The sequence below is a fragment of the Cryptosporidium parvum genome, chromosome 4 (genome assembly GCF_000165345.1).
Source record: "Cryptosporidium parvum Iowa II chromosome 4, whole genome shotgun sequence".
In the NCBI taxonomy this organism is placed as follows: Eukaryota; Apicomplexa; class Conoidasida; order Eucoccidiorida; family Cryptosporidiidae; genus Cryptosporidium; species Cryptosporidium parvum.
In genome coordinates this window covers 313735-337202 of record NC_006983.1, presented here as the reverse complement: position 1 = coordinate 337202, position 23468 = coordinate 313735, and the positions used below count along the sequence as shown (strand labels likewise).

The 23468-nt window shown below is 25.5% G+C and overlaps 12 protein-coding genes across 12 annotated transcripts; 6 read left to right on the top strand and 6 right to left on the bottom strand.

Annotated features, from left to right (window-relative positions):
• Nucleotides 1-23: 23 nt before the first annotated feature.
• On the bottom strand, nucleotides 24-2900 carry cgd4_1350 (regulator of chromosome condensation; the record flags this gene model as incomplete). Its single annotated transcript, XM_001388021.1, has 1 exon — nucleotides 24-2900. One exon carries the CDS (start codon nucleotides 2898-2900, stop codon nucleotides 24-26), a length of 2877 nt encoding a protein of 958 aa, XP_001388058.1.
• An 827-nt stretch (nucleotides 2901-3727) lies between these two features.
• On the top strand, nucleotides 3728-6157 carry cgd4_1340 (bromo domain containing protein; the record flags this gene model as incomplete). The annotated part of the gene is made up of 1 exon (XM_625731.1): nucleotides 3728-6157. A coding segment is annotated over one exon (2430 nt), but the record flags the coding sequence as incomplete, so codon positions are not given.
• An 11-nt stretch (nucleotides 6158-6168) lies between these two features.
• cgd4_1330 (NADPH-dependent FMN FAD containing oxidoreductase) lies at nucleotides 6169-8628 on the bottom strand (the record flags this gene model as incomplete). The annotated part of the gene is made up of 1 exon (XM_625730.1): nucleotides 6169-8628. A coding segment is annotated over one exon (2460 nt), but the record flags the coding sequence as incomplete, so codon positions are not given.
• A 578-nt stretch (nucleotides 8629-9206) lies between these two features.
• cgd4_1320 (hypothetical protein) lies at nucleotides 9207-11612 on the top strand (the record flags this gene model as incomplete). The annotated part of the gene is made up of 1 exon (XM_625729.1): nucleotides 9207-11612. One exon carries the CDS (start codon nucleotides 9207-9209, stop codon nucleotides 11610-11612), a length of 2406 nt encoding a protein of 801 aa, XP_625729.1.
• A 405-nt stretch (nucleotides 11613-12017) lies between these two features.
• Nucleotides 12018-13811, top strand: cgd4_1310 (hypothetical protein with transmembrane domain; the record flags this gene model as incomplete). Its single annotated transcript, XM_625728.1, has 1 exon — nucleotides 12018-13811. The coding sequence occupies one exon, from the start codon at nucleotides 12018-12020 to the stop codon at nucleotides 13809-13811; it is 1794 nt and encodes a 597-aa protein (XP_625728.1).
• A 776-nt stretch (nucleotides 13812-14587) lies between these two features.
• On the top strand, nucleotides 14588-16282 carry cgd4_1300 (uncharacterized secreted protein with thr rich regions, possible mucin; the record flags this gene model as incomplete). The annotated part of the gene is made up of 1 exon (XM_625727.1): nucleotides 14588-16282. A coding segment is annotated over one exon (1695 nt), but the record flags the coding sequence as incomplete, so codon positions are not given.
• Nucleotides 16283-16578: 296 nt separating this feature from the next.
• On the bottom strand, nucleotides 16579-16818 carry cgd4_1290 (small hypothetical protein, possible conserved; the record flags this gene model as incomplete). The annotated part of the gene is made up of 1 exon (XM_625726.1): nucleotides 16579-16818. A coding segment is annotated over one exon (240 nt), but the record flags the coding sequence as incomplete, so codon positions are not given.
• Nucleotides 16819-16842: 24 nt separating this feature from the next.
• Nucleotides 16843-17148, bottom strand: cgd4_1280 (hypothetical protein; the record flags this gene model as incomplete). The annotated part of the gene is made up of 1 exon (XM_625725.1): nucleotides 16843-17148. The coding sequence occupies one exon, from the start codon at nucleotides 17146-17148 to the stop codon at nucleotides 16843-16845; it is 306 nt and encodes a 101-aa protein (XP_625725.1).
• A 593-nt stretch (nucleotides 17149-17741) lies between these two features.
• cgd4_1270 (transcription factor TFIIIB, SANT domain) lies at nucleotides 17742-18578 on the top strand (the record flags this gene model as incomplete). The annotated part of the gene is made up of 1 exon (XM_625724.1): nucleotides 17742-18578. The coding sequence occupies one exon, from the start codon at nucleotides 17742-17744 to the stop codon at nucleotides 18576-18578; it is 837 nt and encodes a 278-aa protein (XP_625724.1).
• Nucleotides 18579-19055, bottom strand: cgd4_1260 (possible tRNA-INTRON ENDONUCLEASE; the record flags this gene model as incomplete). Its single annotated transcript, XM_625723.1, has 1 exon — nucleotides 18579-19055. A coding segment is annotated over one exon (477 nt), but the record flags the coding sequence as incomplete, so codon positions are not given.
• Nucleotides 19056-19092: 37 nt separating this feature from the next.
• Nucleotides 19093-19398, bottom strand: cgd4_1250 (hypothetical protein; the record flags this gene model as incomplete). The annotated part of the gene is made up of 1 exon (XM_625722.1): nucleotides 19093-19398. The coding sequence occupies one exon, from the start codon at nucleotides 19396-19398 to the stop codon at nucleotides 19093-19095; it is 306 nt and encodes a 101-aa protein (XP_625722.1).
• A 1213-nt stretch (nucleotides 19399-20611) lies between these two features.
• On the top strand, nucleotides 20612-23380 carry cgd4_1240 (hypothetical protein; the record flags this gene model as incomplete). Its single annotated transcript, XM_625721.1, has 1 exon — nucleotides 20612-23380. One exon carries the CDS (start codon nucleotides 20612-20614, stop codon nucleotides 23378-23380), a length of 2769 nt encoding a protein of 922 aa, XP_625721.1.
• Between the last annotated feature and the right edge of the window lie 88 nt (nucleotides 23381-23468).

Sequence of the window (23468 nt, the reverse complement as noted above, 5' to 3'; positions counted from 1 at the left end):
TACTAATATTTTTTATATTGGGACTATTCTTTGGTTTTACATCTAGTAGTTTTTTTACAACTAGTTGTTGATTTAGATGTATCATTTTTTGATTTAGCAGTAGTTTTTGTTTTGGTAGTTTTGGTGGTTGTCATAGTCTTGGCCTTGGTTTTAGAGGCAGCTTTTGTAGTTTTGGGTTCAGCCTTGGATTTAGTAGAGGAGCTTTTGGGTTTAATTTTGGGTTCAATCTTGGGTTCAGTTTTGGATTTGGTTTTGGGTTCAGTTTTGGTTTTAGTTTTAGAGATGGTTGCCTTCGTCTTTGAATCTACTTTTGTCTTGGCCTTGGAGGTAGTTTTGATGGAATTAGATTCAGTTTTGGCTTTAGAAGAAGATGAGGAAGTTTTAGGTTTAGTTTTAGATTCAGTTTTAGGTTCAGTTTTTGCCTTAGTTTTGGAGTTGGTTGTTTTTACCTTAGCAACAGGTTTAGAAGTTGACTTGGGCTCAGTCTTAGCTTTAGTTTTGGCTGTCTTGGATGTTGCCTCAGTTTTGGGTTTAGGTTCGGATTTGGTCTTTGTTTTGGCTTTCGAGGCAGTTTTGACCCCACCATTCTCAAATTTACTCTTCTCAATCTTTTTTATAACGGTCTTTGCTGTATCATTTTTTCCAGCTCTTCCTCCTCTGGACAAAGTCTTTGTATTCTTTCTCTTTTTTTCTTCTTCTTCTTCCTTTTCTTTTTCTTCCTCTTCTTCTTCATCTTCCACTTCCTCTTCCACTTCCTCTTCCTCTTGCTCTTCCTCTTGCTCTTCCTCTTGCTCTTCCTCTTCTTTCTCTATATCCAGCTCCTTATCAAACCTCTTTGCATTCATTCTTTTAAGACTTCTCTCAGTTTCCTCTTTTTCTTCTTCTTCCTCTTCTTCTTCTTCAAGCATGAACTTATTTGAATAAGATCCGTTCCATATCAAAGCCATAGAATGTTGAGATCCACCAACAACTTTTAAAACAAAATTGGAATCAAAGCCATCATTATCTAATAGAAAAGTCTTAGGATTCATAATTTGTGGATTCAAAACAACTTCTGAATCAATCAGTTTTTTAATTCCAATCTGACCTGTCAAATTCATCCCCCAAACAAATAATATTCCATTCGCATCAATAGCAAAACAGCTATCTGCTCCAAATCCTAATTTTATAATATTCTTAAGATGTTCAATTTTTGTAGGTACCTTGATATCCCTTTCTTTTAAAATCTTCTCATTTCCATTCTTAATTAACTGACCCTCCAAACCACAACAGTCCTTCATTCCCCATATAAATACTTCCCCACAACAATTTAATAAAGCTGAATAATATTGTCCTCCTCCAATCTGTTTAATTGGTTTAGTACTCTTACATTTACTACATTCTGTATCAAAATCTGCTATATTCACCTTTTTTGGTATAAAAACTATTGGATCCTCCTCATTATTATTATTCTCACATCCATTTTCTGAAGATTTCTCAAATATTCCCAATTCATTCCTACCATTTCTACCACATGCAAATACCTGAAGAATATTCTTATTAACATCTTTTAATACAAAGAATGTGGAAGCTCTTCCACAATATATATCCTGTATTACCAAATGATTAGGAAATCCCAAAGTGTCATGATCTATTTCTATAGGATATAAGTATTTTGTCTTTTCCATTTTATCCTCTACTGGTTTTATGCCAAATTGTCCAAATTCCGTACTTCCCCATGCAAATATTCTCATATCTTCAGTTATAACAATTGTATGATTCTCTCCACCAATAATCTTTTTAGCTTTTCCTACCATTTTTATACTTGTTTCCTTTTCTAATTTTATCTTTTTTCTTCCAATATTTCTTTTATTTGAAGAATCTTCTTTCATACCAAATATTGGAACTTTTATTGGATTATATTGTTTATAACCCACTAAGCTTCCACTCATTAATTGAAAGTTTGGGAATCCTATATATCCTCCACTATCCTTATATGATCCCCACAAATATACTTCTCCATTCTCTGTCAAACAACAACTATAACAATCACCACTAATGATTGATTTTACTTGACAATACTTCATATCTAATGGGAATTCTATCTTATTTGGATACTTTTCACTATCTTCAGGCTCTTCTTCATCTTCATTTTCTACTTCATCATCATCTTCTTCATCTTCTTCTTCATCTTCTTCATCTTTATTTCTATTCTTATCATTATCACTCTTCTTATTAAGCTTCTCTAATTTAGCTTTAAACTTTGATGAAAGACGTCCTAATGCTCCATCATCATTACACCCCCAAGAAAGTACTTCACCTTTTTCTGTCAAAATAAGATTATGTAAAGCTCCAGAAGAGATATCAACAATATTTTCATATTTAGAAATAATTTCTATTCGTTTTGGTCTCTTTAAACATAAATCCTCATCCAATAAAGTTTCCTTTATCCCTAATTGATCACATTCTCCTGAACCCCACACCCAAACAGTACCTAAAGGTACCTTATTATTATTTGGTACTTTTTTAATAAATGATTGATATTCAATAAAATCATTATTAAACTTATCAAAATACTGTTTTTGTTCTTCTTTTCTTTCTTGATGAATATCTACACTTTGTAAAATTGGAGTTTCCTCTGCTACAATTATTGGAGTTGTTGGAGATTTTTCATTATTACCAAAAGTTGGAACAAAACAACTAGAATTTTGATGATTTGTATTCATATTGTTTACTGGGGCTCCAAATGTAAATACTGGACAAGAAGAATCTGTTGATGAAAATATACTTGAATTAAAGATTGGACCTGAAGATTGTTGTTTTTGTTGTTCTTCATCCTTTTCCCTAGCATATTCACAACATACACATACTTTTGCATCCTCATCATTTGTTACCAAACATACTGTACATTTCCAACCCATTGTTTTTAACACAAACTTAAAGTAAGGAATTTCTAAAATATAATAAGTTAAGTCAAGTTTGTTATTATTAGTTTTTAAATTTGATAAATCTTGCTATTCAATACCAAATTCAAACTATTAATCTAAAATCTTAGCCTTTTATTCTTATTTTTATTTATTTATATATATATAAACAAAATCCTCTTTTAATTTCAAATCTCTAAATATTACCTGATTTTTCTTATCTAATTAGAATAACTAACTTTAGAATTGGAATATAGTTCCTTGTACTAATTTCAATAGTATTATTTGTTGTTATTATTACAAATATTTTCTTCCTTATTTCTTCACTTTCCTTTTCAATTAATTATTCAGTAATTATTAAAAAAACAAAAAAAAAAAAGAAATATTATTTATTAATAAATTTAAAATATGGCGCCACTTTCCATTTTGTGTGTAGCCCTAAAAAAAAAATTATAATACTTTTTATATTGATGAATAAAATAAAATCAAAGATTATTGGACTAAAAAAAAAAAGAAAAATAAAGCTCTTAGGAATTAATAAATCTACAAATTCATTTATGAAATAATTCATTAATTTTTAAAACATTAATCAATTAATTCTTCTAAATTTAAAATTTATTTGTTCAGTTTACTGTTAATATATGGTTATTAATATAATATATGGTGCCCGCCATTGCAAATAGTTATATATATAGAAGTATTTCTATTAATAATTGATCAATAAATCAATAAAGATCCATAGTAGTTACCATTCCTCTTTTTCATATGAGAAGAAATCTATTACTTTGAAATTGTTTTAATAGTTTTCTTCTCATTTATATTAAATCAATATGGATTCCGGAATTTCAAGAGGAATTAGTTCAAGCATTAGAAGAAAGCTTTCCATTCTATTGGAAAATTTGAGAAAGGATCCTAATTTTGAATTGTTTATATATCCCATTGATCCTGTTAGAGATGGATGTTTAGATTACTTTGAAGTCATTAAAACTCCTATGGACCTTATTACAGTTTCTAATAAACTCTTAGATGAACAATATAAGAATATTAATGAAATATTCCAAGAAATTGAATTAATATTTTCCAATTGTCGAGAATATAATACTTCTCCTTTATGTAAACATATTATTGATTTATGTAATAAATCAGAGTACAGATTTCTACAAGAATGGACAAAATTAGGATTTTCTGATAAATCTACAAAGAAGAAACTTGAGGAATTATCTAAAGAACTTAACAAAAACCAAAAATCCAATATTAGCCCTTCTTCTAATAGTAATAATAATAATACTGAAAATGGTTCCAATACAAATCAATATCATTCTAATTCAAATCAAAAAAATGATAGTAATTCCAGTATTAATAATAATCATAGTAAATCTAATAAAAAGAATAGTCCTAAAGTAAATAATTCAACTTCTTCCTATTCTTCTCCTCACTCCTCCTCATCATCTAAAGGAAATACTAGTCGAGTTATTTTGAAAATCGATAAAGACAATATTTCAACAAATACTTGTGAAAATAATATTAATAATAAAAGACATAAAAGTGAATCTAGTAAAAAATTTGCCAGTAATAATAATAACATTATCCCTCTTAAAAAAAGAAAAGATAATGATGACTTCTTGGAGTCATCTAATTTTATTATTAATAATAACGATAATAATATTAAAGGTAATAATAATAATAATAATAATAATAATAATAGTAATTCCAACCAAAATATTTCAAATGAAGCAGATTATGATTGGAGAAATGAATGTTTAAGAATACTTAATTTACTTAGAAAAGAACAGAATTCTTTTCTTTTTGAAAATCCTGTTCTTGAAAGTAATGATCTCACTGAAGAAACTAAAAACAGATATAAAGAAGTAATTCCTGAAGCTTGTGATTATATTACTATTGAAAAAAGACTCAATAATAAAAGTAATTCAAAAAGACAATCAACTTCAAATCAAAAAAGAAAATCAACAACAGCCAATTCTAAATCAAATCAAACAATTGAAAATCCACATGAATTTGAAAGACTTGTTAAATTAATCTTTTCAAATTGTATGATATTTAATCCAAATTCTGGTGAATGTAAATGGATTTATGATTCTGCCAAACAATCACTAAATAAATTTAATAATTTATGGAATAAATCAAATGTATTTCTTCTATATTCTAATTCACAATCCCATTCAAATAATTTTAATCCTAATTCTTCACAATCATCTTCAAAACAAAATTTAGTTGATATTAAAGATAGTCAAAGTGATACAAGTGTTGGATTCAGTATATCTACAACAAATTTTAATAAAAATTTATCTCAATTTAATAATAATTCATCATTATATAATCCTAATATTACTGTTAAAAACAAATTAAATATAAACTCAAGAAATATGATTTCCTCATTTAATAAAATTATTACTCAATGGAATAATTATTCCATTATTTGGAGACAATTTATTCTTAATAAATCTAATAATAATAATAATAATAATGAAAATAAACTTAATACCGGTACTAAAATTACTAATACCGGTACTAAAATTACCAATACCGGTACTAAAATTACCAATACCGGTACTAGTAATAATAATAATAATACCGGTGTTAGAAAAAGCTCAAGATCTAATAATAAAAATAATTCAAATAATAAAATATCATTCAAAATTTGTCCAAATAATAATAATAATAATATTAATGAAGAACATAAAAATATTCAAGAATTCTTTGATTCAAATTCTTATAATAATTTATCAGATTCCAATTCAATAATTAACTCAAATTTAATTTTTAACTCAAATAATAAATTTGAATTAACTAAAAATTTGGATAATAATGAATATATTTTTCCATTAAAAATTTATTCTAGTAATATGATTAAATCTAATCATAATATAATGAAAAATTTAAGTCATAATATTCACAATATTATAAAAAAATCAATAAATAATAACTATAATATTTATATATATTGCTTTAAGCCATACAATTCACATTTTCCAGAAATTAATATTGAAAATAATATAAATTCTATTTCAAATCAAAATTATTTTGCTTATACAAATAATCATGAATTAATTAATAAATATATTGAATTAAAGATAAAAATTCCAAAATCTATTAATAATTTCATTATTCCGATAGTTAATGAATATAATATTAATAATAATATTTCAATATTAAATGTTAATATTATTATTAATAATATAATAGAGAATGATTTAGATTCAATTCTTGAAATTTATTTTGGAGATATACTTTAAATTAATTAATATTAAACCCATGTCTCTTCAATATATCTACCATATCTAATTAACTTTTTTATATATATTAAAGAATCTTCAATTTTATCAAATTTACCTTGTAATACAAGTATTTTTGCTAAAGTTTCTCTAATTTCCATAGGCATTGTTAATGCATTTCCACAAATTAAAATATAACCATTTAATATGCAATTAACAATATAATCTCTCATATTATCATCTTCATCTGATAATAATAATGATTGTATATAACAACCAGATTTTAAATGATTTAAATTGACCACTTGATGATTTTCTGATGAATGGTTATTAAATATAGATTCTTGAATATCAGGATTTTTTCTTGAATATGATATATTAAATTTGACTTGATTTATTAACTCTTTTCTTCTTGAAAATTCATTAATTTGATCAATATATGGATACATTACATTACTATATCTTAATCCAATATATACAAGTGTATTATTAGTAATTTCTTTTTCATTATTAAATTTTGGCTTTAACATAATATTAAAAATTCTTTCTTGTAAGATTGAAATAATTCCTGTAATACCTAATCCACAAGATATTAATAAAACAGGTATTTTTGGATCAACTAATTCTTTATGAATTTCATTAGTAATTTTATTTTCAAATGCTATTAATGTTTTTTGATTTAATATAACATCATCTAAATATCCAGAACATAATCCACGTATTTTTCGATTATATACAGTATTCCATTCAATAATATCAACACATATTTCAATAATATGATGATAATTTAAATAACCATATTTTTGATGATAACTTATATTTTTGTATTCTTTCATAATATTATTTAAATAATTTTCTTTAGCTTTAATGAAATAATTATTAATAACTTTAGATCTTAATGTTTTAAATATATTATAATAATTATTAGAATTAATTTGAATTTTAGGTAATAATATTCCAAGTATATTAGAAAATATTTCTGGTAAAATTAATTCATTATTATGTGAAAATCCAATACTATTTTTTCTTATATATTCTTCATATTCAATATATCTCCATAGATTAAACTTATACCAATTCTTAGTATTACAAATAGAATAATATCTAGGAATAATAATTGGTATATAATTAATAATAACATCAATTTCTAATTGTATAGAATTAAAATCCCATAATAACTCAATATAATTACGATGTTCATCTTTAATATAATCACAATAATCTTTTTTTGAATCAACAGTTTTTTGTATCATTTCATTTAAACGTTGTTTATGCATATCATGACTTGTATTATAATAACATTGATTAACAAATCTTCTTTCTGGTATATTCATAATATCTAAATATCGATATATTAATGTAAATATTGATATTTTTTCATTTAATGGAAAATGACTATTAATTTTATATTCTTGATTTTCAATATAACACTGTTTAAATTTATTTAGATTAAGATGATCATTTTGAATTTTGTATTCACATTCATCCAATTGATTACATAAACAATTATAATAATTATCATTAAATTGGATTTTTATTATAGTTTTTGGATTAATTTTTTTATTAAACAAATCAATAAATTGTAAAACTTTTTCAATAGGATTAACAGGCCAAACAGCAATATGTGTTCCAGATTTATAATGAATTTGATCTTGATTAGATAATCCAAATTTAATTTTTTTAATTCTTCTATTTTTAGATTCTTTATCGCATTCTTGATTATATAATACATTTGAAATAGTTGGAAATGAGATACTTTTTCGATTCATATCAGTAACATGTTTTTTTTGAATATTTAATGAATTTTTTAACTCATAATCTAATTCCATATCAAATTCATAATTTATTTGTTTTTCAGGATGAATATCAATAATTTCACATTTATATTTATTTATAGGTAATATATTAATTTTAAAATAATCATCAATTTGAAGATTTGATGTAAACATTTTAATAATATTTTCAATCCATGGATCATATTCTCCTAAAATACCAAAATCATGTGATTCATCACCTAATCCCCATGGTATTTTTTCAATTGCTCCATAATTTAATAATAGATGTCGTAATTTTCTTGCAGTAATATTAAATCTCTCATTACCAAAACATCGATCACCCATTCCAAATATTGTAAAATTCATTTTTTTGATTAATTTTGTATTTAAATTATTCAAAAGAATTCGATTCCAAAATGAAACCATTGTATCAGGTACTTCTCCTTGTCCTGTTGTTGATAATACAAAAATTATCATAGGAAATTCGATTTCAGATTTTTTATCAACATTTTCCTCGTTTTCTTCTTCAAAATAATCAAAAAAAATATGTTCAAATTGGTCGATTGATGTTGGATATCCAATTACTCCAATTTTCCACAATTCGTCTCTAATATCATAAGATAATCTCTCTGATTTACCTGTTTGTGATGCATATACAATCCAAACTCTTTTTGGACATTTCATTTTTGTCTTGATAATATTTGTTCTAAATAGTATTTAATTGATAAAATATCCATATATTAGTAGTTATTTGGAAAATATTAATGCAATTTTYCCAAAATTGAATAGATGACTTTAAAAACTAAACTAACAATAAAAATTATTTGATTAATAAAATGTCCAAAATATTATTATTATTTTTATTGTTATTATTTTATAATTTTCATAAATATGGAACCAAAATTTTGACTTTATTTTTATTATAATTTTCAATTTACTTTATTTGTTAATCAAATTACCATTAATGATGAATTAATAAGAATTAAATATGAATAAATATATGTGTGACAAATTCTTGAATCTTCAAATAAATGAATATGATTAAAAGACTATTTATTATTAATTTTTAATAATTAATAATATTATAATTATAAAGMATATTTCTYGCTTTATCTGACAATTAATTAAATAATTCAATTTTTGGCGCGTTAAATTAGCATGGGAAATTTTTTTTTTTTTTTTAACTTGTTCATTCTTTAATTTACAGTTAATGAACGGTTTCAGTAATTAGAAGAAAATAATATTATTTTTTTAAAATCATTACCATATTTATTATTGGAATATTTTTCTTCTAAATGACCAATTTAAACAATAAAAAACTGAATAACAATGATATAAATTCGGAATTGAAAATATACTCCCAAAGAAATGTACAAAAATGTGCAGAATCATTTTTGAGAGTTGAAGAAAATAATAACAATAGTATTGAATTAATTAATACATACAGATTTTTGAATAACCATATTCCACAAGATTTCCCAAAATCAAGAATATTTAATTTTGATAATAAAAAAATTTCGGAAACAAGTAATTACCATATTAGAAGAAAATCAAGTAATTCTGCAGTAAAGAATAAACAGCATAATAATGAATCAATAACTGAAATTATTAACCATAAACTTCAAGACCATTTTGAAAGTATTAATCATTTTGAAAAGATAAAATTCTTGGTTTCAAGTAATTATGCTTTTGAAAATATCAGAAAATTGAATATTCTTCCTCCAATTAGAATTTATGAGCTTTGGAAAGGGACTCCAATGGATATTAGACAGATTTTATTTAATGCAATTTCCATAATTTTAACAAATCGTATAAAAATTTGGTCCAATATTGATGTGAAACAAAAAGATTACTTTATTATATGGGGTTGTAATTATTTAAGCCAAATAAGTACTTATTTATCAATACCAGAAATAATAACAGAACAAATGATAAAAATATACTATTTAAATATTGATGATCCAAATATTGAGAATTTTCCAGATATTAGACCATTAAAAAATACTTTGATAGAGTATTGTAAAAATGAATTACAGCCAAAACTTGACATTTTATTTAATGAATATAGTTGTAATAATAATAGTATTAATAATAATGTAAGATCCAAGAGTATTATGAAGCAAAATAGGGATTTAAATGCTGAAACTTTTTTACTGATCAGAAATAATAGTGCATTTGAAGTTTCATATAATAATTATGAACAAAATACTCATACACATCCAAGAGCAAGTTCATTAAATAATAGAATATCTTCGAAAATATTAAATTTACCATTGAATTCCCCAAATGCTTTTGATAATAATTTGAAGATATTTAATAATAGCAATACTCATTCCAGTAATAATTGTAATGTTAATGCAAAATCAAATTGCCAAAGAAGAAAAACTTGGCATTCAGGCATTAATAATCTGGAATACATATTTGATGAACAATCACCAAGCTCATTTTTAATAATAATATTATCATTATTAAGACTTCATGCAATTGATGGAATATTAAATTCACGTACTTTATCAATTCTCCAAGAAATTTATCTTTTGTTAAATTATAATAATGAATATTTTAAATCATCACTTTTAATTTTTGATTCTCTTCAAATGTTAACTTTTAATGATATTAAAAAGAGTGGGCTTAAATGCGATACCAAAAATCTTGAAAAAGGTTGGAATAAATCAATGAGATATTTAAAAGTTGCTGGTGCTACTATTTTGGGCGGTGTTGTATTGGCAACAGCTACAACAATTGCAGCACCTGGTATTCTTGCAGGATTGGGCACATTAGGATTAGCTTTTCCTGGAATTCTTGGAACAGCCATGACTGCTGGAACAAGTGCAGCCACAATGTCAGCAGTTGCTGGCGTAGGGGGTGCAGGTCTTTCAGGATGGAAAATGAGTAGAAGAGAATCTCCATTACAAATTTTTAACTTTCATCAAGTTGGTAAAAATCCGGATAAATCTGGTCTTCTTCCTATTTTAATTGGTATTAGCGGTTGGCTTAGAAATAATGATGATATATTTATGCCTTGGAAAATTGCTTTTAATGGAGTTGAATGGATGGAAAGTTATACTGTAGAATTTGAACCTGAAGTGTTATCAAAGTTAGGTAATTCCATAGCAATAACAATGTCACAAGATCTTGCCATTTTTGCAGGAAAAGCTATTTTACTTCAAACAGTGGTTGGTACTTTAACAGCAGCTTTATCCTGGCCTATAACAATTATGCAATATGCTGCAACTCTCGATAATACTTGGGCAGTTTCAAGACAAAAAACTGAGCAGGCTGCTATAATTCTTGCTGATGTTTTATGTTCAATTGAAACTACAGGTGATAGACCCATTAAACTTGTTGGTTATAGTATGGGTGCTAGACTTATATATTTAACATTACAAATTATGTATGATCGTAAACAATTCAATAAAATTCAAGATGTTGTATTGTTGGGATTACCTTCATCTTTAAATACCAAGAAATGGATTAAAGCTAGGTCTGTTGTTTCAAATCGAATGATTAATGTATTTTCAAGGTCTGACTGGGTTCTTGCATTTTTTTATAGATATATGCAGTGGGGATTCCATGTCGCAGGAATTTCACCCATAAATGTTTCTGGTGTTGAAAATTATGATGTAACGGGAATGATTACCTCGCATGATCAATATCCTGATAAAATTCGTGAAATTTTATATTATGTTAACTTTTTTTAGTTGATAAATAACATAAATATATGTTTATTTTACGTAGTATTTTTTTTTTAATTTTGTAGCAATGCGCAGTAATTACATGCATATGCATGCAATTACTCCGGTACATAATTTATTTGTGTCAAAATTGACACGTAATTATTGTCCACATTAACAATAAAATATATTTATAAGGAAATAAAATAATATATACAGGCACAGAAATAATTTAATTTTTTTTTCGAATAAATATTGATTTTTTAGTATAATTTGAATTAAATATAAGATTTCGTAAATTAAATAAGATTATATAAAAAAAAAAAAAAACAGTTCAATGTAGTGTTAATAATAAAATTTTAAAAAATAATAATTTTTTTGTTTAATAAGGAATTAAAAAAAAGGAATAATCATCAATTACCAACAAATTAAATGGAAAAGACAATTACTAACATTTATGGAGAAAAAAACAGTAAAAATAATAATTTGGACTCAAATTTAATGAGATATGGTAAAAAAGAATTATTAAATAGTAGTGAAATAATTAGTTTACCTAAAAATGAAAGAAAGTTAAAATTTGAAGATTGTTCATTAAATAAAATTGTGAAAAATTTAAATCAGGAAGAATTAATAGAAGAATTAATGATTGATTTATCTTCTTTATTAGTGAAGCTAAAAAATAGTTTGGAAGAATATCAAGCAGAAAATTGTGCTATTAATATAAAGAAAAATATAATAGATTTGGTTAGAGTATGCATATCAGTTGGATTAAGAGTAGGTGGAATATTAGAAGAGAAATGCAAGCTTTTAGGTGAAGATTGTATAGTTTTGAGTAAATATTCGTTAAGTTACAACTGGTTTATTTATTGGAATGATAATTTCCCAAAGAGCACCGGTATTTCAAATGATATACAAGAATTTAATGAAATAGAAATGGATAATATTATTTCTCAAAATAAAAATAATATCGAAGAATATCATGTATGTACAGTAAATTGTGTAAAACATGAAAAATTTATTAGTGATTTTAAAATGTTAAGTAAAATAGCAAATAATTTATTCAATCAAGCATTTATTATGAGTATTTGGAATACAAAAAATGATAATTTTATTGAAATTGAGTATTTTAATATTAACAATAATGTTACATCTATTCTAGAAAATGATATTTATTATGCTGATAATCAAGACAATGATCAAATATTAAATGATAATAAATTAACTAATACAAATTTTGAAAAAAAATCTAATGTTGATCATCATTATTCTCAAAATCAAAATTCTTATAAATTATCTATTGATGAAAACGAATCGAATGTTGATGAAATTGATTACGATGAAGAAATCAGTGATAATTTAAGTAATAATGTCAATTATATTTTATTGCCAGAAGTGATTGTATGCCCATCATCAATACATGATTTTAATTCGGACAAATCAATATTAGAAGTTAACCATAGTAATAGTAATAGTTGCCAATTTTCAGAAATTCAATTTGGTTTGATAAATCAATCACGAAGAGCTTCTATCGTTATGGAAAATATTGATATTGAATCTCTTATGGAATGTAAAAACAAGGTTACAAATATTAAGCACTCTATGATTAAAATACGAGAAGTTCAAACTGAAATTTATAAATTAATTATTGAAAGTACTGGAGAAATAGATTATCTAGAAGAACAATCGGCTTTAGCTCAAATTAACACAGCACAAGGTGCATCATCTGTTGCAAAAGGAAGTAAATCAAAAGCTAATTGGTGGCCATTTCATGGTTCTACTGCTGGGCTAGTTTGTGGAGGTGCTGCTGGATTAATTTTAGGTCCTATTGGAGTGAGTTTTGGTGCAGCAATTGGTGGTGCTTTAGGTTTAACTTTTGGTAATATGATCAAAAATCATTGTCATGAAAAAATGGACGATATTATTAAAGAATGTGAAGCAAGAACAACCAAAAAAAAAAAACATATAAATTCAAACCAAATAAAAAATAATGAACAAATAATGTCAAACATTAATTTTATAAGTGAGAATCAAACTTATTTTAAAACTATTATCAACAAAAAAATGGATGAAAAGTATCAATTATTATTTGAAGTAAAAGATAATAATAAATTTAATCATAACCATTTAATAAGTGATAGTAATTCAATGATTGAAGAAAAATATGATAAATATATATCAAAAGCAACTTTGAGTGATATACTAGAAAATGTTGATATTATACCATAAATTAATATTATCTTTATATTAATAAAAATTAATAATTCAATTAAAAAAAAGAAAAAGAAAAAATAAAGCAATTTTTCTCTCCATATACAAATTAATTACATGTAAATATTTGACATAATAAATGCAATGGCGGGAATGTGGGGAATGCGAGTAATGCAAAAATATTATTGGATTTATAAAGTTGGAGGAGATAATTAAAAAAAAAAAAAGAAAATTTAACATACAAGAAGGAATAAAAAAAGTAAATAATTTATTAATATTTTGAAATATCAAAAATTAGTACGGTAAAATAGAAAGTAGATATTTATGAGATTAATAATCAATATATACATTTTTTTTTTCTAACTTAGTAATCAATTTATTTAAAATATTAAAGATAGTAAATAATAATTAATATTTTATAGTTATCGCTCGATATAATGTTTTAGATATAGTTATAGAAATAATTAGTTTGATACATATAAGTTTCTATTTAAGATTTATAAGTGGACAAAATAAATGGATTAATATTTTAGCATTTAAATATGTATCTTTGATATTGAGCAGAAATAGATATAAAATAAAATCCATATTATCCAAGACTGAAATTGTTCTAAATAATTTTAGAAAATTTATTTTGTATGCAATTGTTATTGAAAATAATAAAATACAAAAGAAACTAAATAAATAAACTAATATATATTTTTAAATATATATATTTATATATATATTTAAAAATATTAATTATAAATTTTAAACATTAAGCTGATTAAAAATATATATTTTTATAGTATTAGAACAATACAGAAAAGATGAATAATAAAATATTTTCTTTAATTTTCTTTTTCTTTAATATTTTGAATTTATTAAATGGAGAAGAAATTGATAACAAAAGTCTTCAATTATCAGACTTAAGCCTTCCTAATATGGAAACAGAGAGCATGAATTCTGGGATTGATGGAATGAGTTTTAATGATGGAATTGATTTGGAAAATGAAGATAAAGTGAGTATTGGTGGTACGAGTATTGATGGAACTAGTATTGGAGGTATTAGTATTGGTGGTACTAGTGTTGGAGGATCTAGTGCCGGTGGTACGAGTATTGGTGGTACGAGTATTGGTGGTACGAGCATTGGTGGTACGATCATTGGTGGTACTAGTGTTGGTGGTACTAGTGTTGGTGGTACTAGTGCTGGTGGTACTAGTGTTGGAGGATCTGATCTCGAGGAAACCAGTCAAGGCTTTGGGAACGATGCATCCATTGATTTTGAAGATGGTGACTATGAAAAAACATCCGGGTTTGAAACTTCATCAGACGAACAAAGAAAAGATTCAACATCTGTACAAGATTCATCAAGTAATCTTTCAATTGGAGGGAATCAAGAAGGGGATGCCGTGTCAGATGATTCTGGTTTTACTGGAAAAAATCAAGATGATGAACCCGACAATTCAAACGCGAATGGTGTTTCTTCAAATGAAAACCAAGACGACCCAAAAGATAAAGTAGTAACATATGGCTTTGGAGGAGGTCCTGTTGCACCACCTGCATCAACAACAACTTTACCTCCAGTTACAACGCAATCAACTGACACAACATTGAGCACTGACACAACATTGAGCACTGATACAAATCCGCCAACAACAGCAACAAGTCCAACAACAACAGCAACAAGTCCTCCAACAACAGCAACAAGTCCTCCAACAACAGCAACAAGTCCTCCAACAACAGCAACAAGTCCTCCAACAACAGCAACAAGTCCTCCAACAACAGCAACAAGTCCACCAACAACAGCAACAAGTCCTCCAACAACAGCAACAAGTCCACCAACAACAGCAACAAGTCCTCCAACAACAGCAACAAGTCCACCAACAACAGCAACAAGTCCACCAACAACAGCAACAAGTCCTCCAACAACAGCAACAAGTCCACCAACAACAGCAACAAGTCCACCAACAACAGCAACAAGTCCTCCAACAACAGCAACAAGTCCTCCAACAACAGCAACAAGTCCTCCAACAACAGCAACAAGTCCTCCAACCACTACACCAACCACTATGACAACTACTGCACCATCAACAGTTTCTACTGAATTAACTACAACTACAGCCGCAGCTACAACTAAAAGTTCGGTCGATCCAGGAGTAGTAGCTGGAGCGGTAGTGGGAAGTATTGCAGGTTTAGGGCTATTAGGAGGATTGGGATATGGACTTAAAAGGAAGAGAACTAGAGGAGGAGATTTAACAGGTGATAGTATTGGAATGAGAAACTTAAGAGGCACAGAAGGAACATTTAAAAATATTGATGTTACTGATGGCGTTCAAGGTCAAATTCAATATCTTGGAAGTATGGGTTATGAACAAAGAGGACTACAAAGAACTTCTGAATCTCCATTTGTAATTTCTGGCGGCAGTAGTGGTGAAAATCAATTACCGGAATACGCTGTAAAAGGAACCGAAAGTTATGCTGACGGATTTTCATTTTTTGAAGATTAATTTTAATCTATTGTATCAGAGAACAGCTTAATTTCATTATGTTGTGGATTAATGTTAGTATTACAGTTAATACAAACTTTTTGATGTTTATTTTGAACGTTTCTTTCTCCAATTTTGGTTAAATTGGAACTTTTTAAATAAGAAGAAGAGTATGCAATAATATGTTGACAGCATTTATTATATGAAGCTTTGGTATAGTAATCCAGATTTTTGTTAGTTACTGGACATATTAAGCAATTTAATATATTGTTAAATTTGTTCTAAAGATTATTATTGTACATTTCATAAATTAAATATTAATTAATTGAAATGTTGAGAGTAAAAAAAAAATAAATAAATAAATAAAGATGATGAAAGTAATCAAGATGAATATTACTTACTTTAACTTGGAATACATCTGAAAGCTTTTTAATGTGTGGAGCTGTTTTGGATTTACTAAGTAATTTATTAATAACAGCTTCTTTGTTATAAAGAAATCCCTTGTTACATATTACCACTGGGGGATTTAATGGCTCCTGAAAATGGTAATAGTTAGTTTATTCGAAAAAAAAAGGAAATGATTACTTAATGTGAAGGTTTGTATCATTTGGAATCTCATAATATATATTTAAATATGTTGAGAATGCCAAAGAAAACAAAGAACTAGTTTTGTAAAAAAAAGTGCAATGGAATGACAAACTTACGTTAGTTAGATAGCATTTTGTCCATCTTTCATGCATTTTAAGTTTTGTTGAATTTTCTTCATTTGTTAATTTTACTTGTGCATTTGGCATGTAACCCATTCCACCCAAATTTCTCTTAAATCCATAACCCTTAGTTTTCACAACATCTGCTCTTTTTGGAATACTACCTCCATCTCCACCCATATTATTTTCTACACATTCCAAAATTTTGATAAGAATAAAAAGTATAAGAGGCAGATATAGCTTAAACAAGTGAACAAATTTATAGGATAATTGATCAAAAGCCCTTAAAAATGTCCCTTTCTTTATATATTGTTATCTTCTCTTCGCTATTTTAATTTCAAATAAATTGTGCAATAATCTATATTTACCATTTGGAAATGGCGCCAAAAGTCTCGAAGTGTAATTAATATATAAATAATTATTATTTATTAATATCAGTATTATTAAATAAATTGGGGAATAATAAATTAAAATAAGGAGAAAGAAAAAAGTAAAAATCAAAAGCAGGAAAAAAGATGAAATTTATTAAATAATATAGGATTTTAGCTATAATAAGAAGATTAAGGACGAAAATTGAAGTGTATTTGAAGCTAAATATACGGCTAAACACTAATATATAGATGAGGTTAAGATTTTCAAGTTGTTTATAGAAAGTTAATTTAACATTGAATTGTAAATAAAATAAGTTTAGTCGTTTTATTTTATTGTTTATTTATTATTATTAAAAAAAAGTTTATTAATATTACGAATATTATTGTTATTATTGTAATTAGATGGCAGGAAATGATTCAACAAGAGGAGATAATGCTACTTTATGGAGTATTGTAATCAAAACAGCTTATAGAAAGAGGAGATCAAAAAGAAAACAAAATGAACAGAATAGCGAAAAAGATGGATTAAATTTGGATGGTAGTAATAATAGTACCAGTATAACAGAAAATGATAGCTTTGGCGACAGGTATTCAAATGATAATACTTTTTTTTCAAGTAATCAATCAGGTTTAGGAATTTCAGATACTAAGAATAATGGAAGTGACTTATTAAATTACTTATTGGATGGAAATTCGGGACAAGAAAACAAAAAGTTGGAGGATAAGAATAAAACTTCAAATTTATTTGAAGGAATTAATGGTGAAAATAATTCAAATAATAGTTTTTTGAGTGAGTTATTTTCAATGGATAAATTGAATGGTGATAGTAATTCAAAATTATCAATAGATTGTAAAGGAGATATCATTTTAGAAGAAAATTTATTAAACAATAGTTCTGGAAAACAAATGGATTGGCTTGGACTAATGGAGGGAAGAGTATATATTAATGAGAATATGGCTGGTACATCCCTACAACCATATTCTGGTGCTTATAAAAGAACAAAGGGTAAAAGATGGTCAACAGAACAAACCAATAAATTTTATGATGCCTTATCACTATTTGGTACAGATTTAATGCTGGTAAAATCAGTCTTTCCAGAATTTACTGATAAACAGATTCACGATAAATTTAAAGCAGAAGAGAAGAAGAATAAGGAGAGAATGGATGATATATTAATTAATAATAAGAAAAAATTAACTAAAGAAGATGTTTTAAGGTTTAAACAAAAATATAAGTAATTAACTAGAAAATCTGGAAATTTCTAGACTTTGGATTTCATCATTTTTGGAGTTATATTCAACAAGAATAAGCTTTTTTGAAACAGACTCACATAATCTCGATAAATTAATAATTTTTTTATAATTAATAATAGGAAATTTTACCATATATTTTTTATTATTGTAAATAATTTCTTCATATCCATCATATTTTGATAGATCACTTTTATTATAACAATAATCATTATTGCCATTTTCTTTTTTCTTTTCTTTTTCTTCATATGTGAATTTACAAATTAATATACAATGCTTTCCATGGACTAGAGATGGACTTTTATGATATAATATATAATCAACTCCAAATTTCATTCCATCTTTAACTATATAGTTTTTCTCTTTAAAGTATTTATATATTATATACTTTAAGAGAATTAGATTTTCTTGATTAAACTGAAATTTATTGTAAATATTAGATATATTTTCATATGTCTGATAGTATTATTATTTTATTTTAGTAAAGATAATGTTGTATTATTTAACTTACAATTCTAAAAGTATTATTAATATCGTCAACTAAATTTTTCACTTTAAAAAAGATATCGTAATGCCCATATTTTTCTCCTATGTATAAGATTTCATATACATTAAATGTATACTGACAGCTTATTTGTTCGTGAGCTTCATCTACTGTTTTATGACCTAATTTAAATTTCAAATATAGATCTTCAATAAATTTTAAATGTAAATTTTCGTTAATTTCTGGAATTGCGATTACGTCATATAGAACAAAATAGAGTGGTTTTGTAAAGGAGAATTCTATTGATTGATCTTCATTCTTCATTTTTTCCTACTTTATCAAATCCCTTATGGTATATTTCGTTTTAATAGAAGATATATATATATATATATATATATATGTAAAATATACAGTTCAAGTAATTATATTTAAACAGAAGAAAAAGATAAGTTAAAATCTCATATTTAATAATTAATTCCAAAACAAACTAATGGGATTTTTTTTTTTCATTTTCTTTATTAGTATCGACTACTTATATTTCCGTAATAAATTCAAATTATACAACTAAATAATTAGTGGCGCCAAATGTTTGTGTGCTAAAAATAAAAAATATGGAAACAACATGAATAATTTCCACATGAATAGATAAGTATTATTTAACATTTAAAGTTTATTTTCATGTATAGTACTAGAATTAAATAATAAATAACTAAAATAAAGTTTAAAAATATTGTTTTTTTTTCTTTTTTTTTAAATAATTAGTATTTTTACAAAAAAAAAAAAAAAAAAAATTCAAGAAAAAAATAATTATTTTGTCGAGTAGTATAAATGTATTTTATTTTTCACTAATTGATCTACTTTACATTAATTTAAGAAAAACAATTATAATCTAATTATTAGTGCTTTTCTTTATTTTTAATTTTTGTTATATTAGATGAATTGAATTTCAAAATGGACATTTGGCGGGCAAACAACTCACATTTGGCGGTATTTAGAGAGGAGAATTGCATTTATATTATGTGAGGATTAATTTATGTAATAAAATCTTATTTAAAGATAAAGAGTTAACTGTAATTATTTCTTATTATTATCTTTCGATCTTTTAGAAAAGATCTATACATTAATAGTATAATTGTTATTTAGAAGCACAACTCAATATAAGTGGGGAGATATTTATATTTAAGTTAAAATAATTGGTAAATAAGTAAATCCATAGAATTTATATTCATATTTGCAGGAAGAATAGATCCACAAGACAAGAGAAAAGTTTTACAGTTATTTAGCTCATTAATGCGTGAAATTGGCTTACTTTTTTAAACAGAAGACTAAAGAGAATATTAAAATTTCTATTTTTTTTTAAATGTATAATTAAGCCAACAATATACATACAATTTGATAAATAACTGGTAAATAAGTAGATAATAATCTTAAATATACACATATATATGTAGCAGATATATACATGTATATGTATTTATATTTATATTGATCTATATGAGTCTATTTGCTTGAATACTAGTATTAAGTTCGAGAATAAATGAATACAGAGAAATTAATAGTTCACGAAGAAGATATCATTGAATATGATACACCAAAGATTAAAAAAAAGAATCAAGAAGATTCAGAAATCACAAAAATGGAAGAAATGAAAGCTAATGATAAAAATGAAAGTAGAATGAATCTGACAGATAAATATATTCAGTTGGAGGATAAAATTAATGGCAAAATATATGAATTATTTAACAATAGTAATTTTATAGCTCTTTTAGAGAAATATGATATAAACAACGAAAAAGAGACTTTGAAAATTTTGAATGAAGAGCTAACAAAAAATGAAACTCAGAAGGAAAACTATGAAAGTTTGCTAGAAATTAAAAGAAATTATAGTGAATTAACACATTTATTTAATGAATTGAATTGTAATGAAGAAAACAAACATATTCTTATCGAGAGAATAAGGCAAAATGATAAGAAATTATTGGATTCAAGTTTATTGAATAATCAATTGATTAGTTCTGATAATAATTCTGGAATATTTAAAAGTAACGATTACTTGAAATTGTTATTATTGGATTTAAGGATATTAAAGAAAGGAGTTAGTTTAAATAATGAATTCTTATTGGAAAAAGAAATGATTACTGATATGCTTAATAGAAATAGAGTTCATTTCTTTACTCTTAGAATGAATGATTTGTTACAAAGACATATCGAAGATGTTGATACACTTAATAAAAAAGATGAAGATTCTTTCTATTTAGAATCTGTATTAAGAAAGAAAGTAAATCTCATACATATGGAGAATTTACAATTAAAGGAACAAATTAATAGAGATTTTTTTTTAATTAATAAGAAAGATCAAGAAATCAACAAACTAAGCTTTACTTTATTTTCATTACAAGATCAATTAGATAACTCAATTATTAATCTTAGAATGAAGTTAAAAAGCAAATATGGTAATCTTATTCATCAAGAAGATAACACTTTTGATTCAATGAATAGTGGCGAACTTCCAAATAACAATGCTTTAACAGACGATCAAATCAATACCAATCTATTAAATATTAAAGAATTATCACAAGATAATCGAGTATTATTTATTAATAAAGAAATCGATAATCAAAATAATTATTTAAATATGCATGCACACATCAGGCGCCATGATTATAATATTAATAATAATATATTAAAAGGTGGTGCCGAATTACTTAGAATCAACAACGATCAGACAGAAGTTCCGAAAAATTCAGTTATTTCAGGAATAGAGAAAAGATTCCATGAGTTGAGGTCATCTATTCCTTCAAAATTGAATATCCTTTCTCAATGTAAGCATATTAAAAGCGCAATATCAACTCCACGAGACCCAGTGGAGCAAATTAATAACCATCATTTGGTTATTACTCCAGTAGATGCGGAATGTGAATTGATTGAAAAGGATGAAAGTAAAACTCAATATGAAACTAGTTTTGATGAACGGATAAATGATAACGAACTAGCTATTATTCAAAAACAAAGCGATAATAAAAGCGAGGATGACCATAAAGATATAACGAAAACTGCTAAACCAACCAATGATATTAAAAAAATTACTGAAGAAATTGAAGACGATAAATGCGTAAATAACAAAGATGATTGTCATAAAAATGAATCTAATATCAGTAAGAATGTTTCTGAATTAGAAAAGATTAAGAAGAGTAATACTAGACCAAATTTATCACTACAAAATTATAAAACAACAGAAAAAAAAGTAAATAAAACAATTTCTGATCAGAAGAATGTTCAAGAAAACGAAAGAATAAATGGAAAGAACTTAGTTAAATCTGGCAAAGGTACAGATTTTAATAATTCAAAAACCAGTTCAAAGGAGCATATCAAAGTTAATGATCAATTATCTAACTTTACTAAACCAACAGTTAATAGCCTATCAAAAAAAAGGACAAAATCAAAAGAAAGATTAGTTGATGATTATAATAATTCAAACTCGAATAGTTTTTATAGAACCAACTCAAAAACAAATTTGATTTCAATGAGTAATTTAAAAGGGGGTATTTTTGATGATTCATACATGAATAATGAGTCAATTATATCTGCTGATATTCTTAGCAAAAGAAATCTAAGAAAAATGAATAGTGATTTAGAAACTATTGTACCTAAAGTTAAAACAACAAATTTAGTGAATAATTCAACCTTTATCATTAGCAACAAAAGCAGTACAGTGGATAAATATTTAAATGATCAAAAAATAGAACATTCTAATATAATTGAATCAAATAATCAGCCCAATTACGGAACTAATGCCCCAATTGTAAGAGCTTATAAAGCAACAATTCAAACAATTAATTCAATAAATGAATTTCAAGCGAGTAGCAATACAGAAAAGAACATAAACACAATCAATAAGAATGTGGCTAGCAATGAAACAGATTCATATTTAATTTATTCTCCTGAAGTCAAACTTTTAGACTTGCAACCTACAAACTATATAGAAGCTAATAATTTAAAAACAACTGATACGAATTTAATAAGGAGTAACACAACACCTCTATTGAATAATACCAGTAATAATAATAACAACCAGTACTACCCGGCAAACTTACTTAATAGTAGAAGCAATAGCAGTTTTTTTAATATGAATGCAACTCAAAACACAACTAACACTACACTTTTAAATGGTAATATCAATATAGTACCAAATACTAATACAAACAACAACCTTCAATATGTTGCTCCAGTACCAACTCCTATAACTATTGATGCTGTTCAACAAAAAATTGTATTCCCAAATAATTTCCATGCATTATATAAATAACTAATTTAATAATATTAATTAAACTTTTGGCGGTCATTTTTGCCGCCTTTTACGTAATTATTAATGGTCGATAAATTATTAATATATT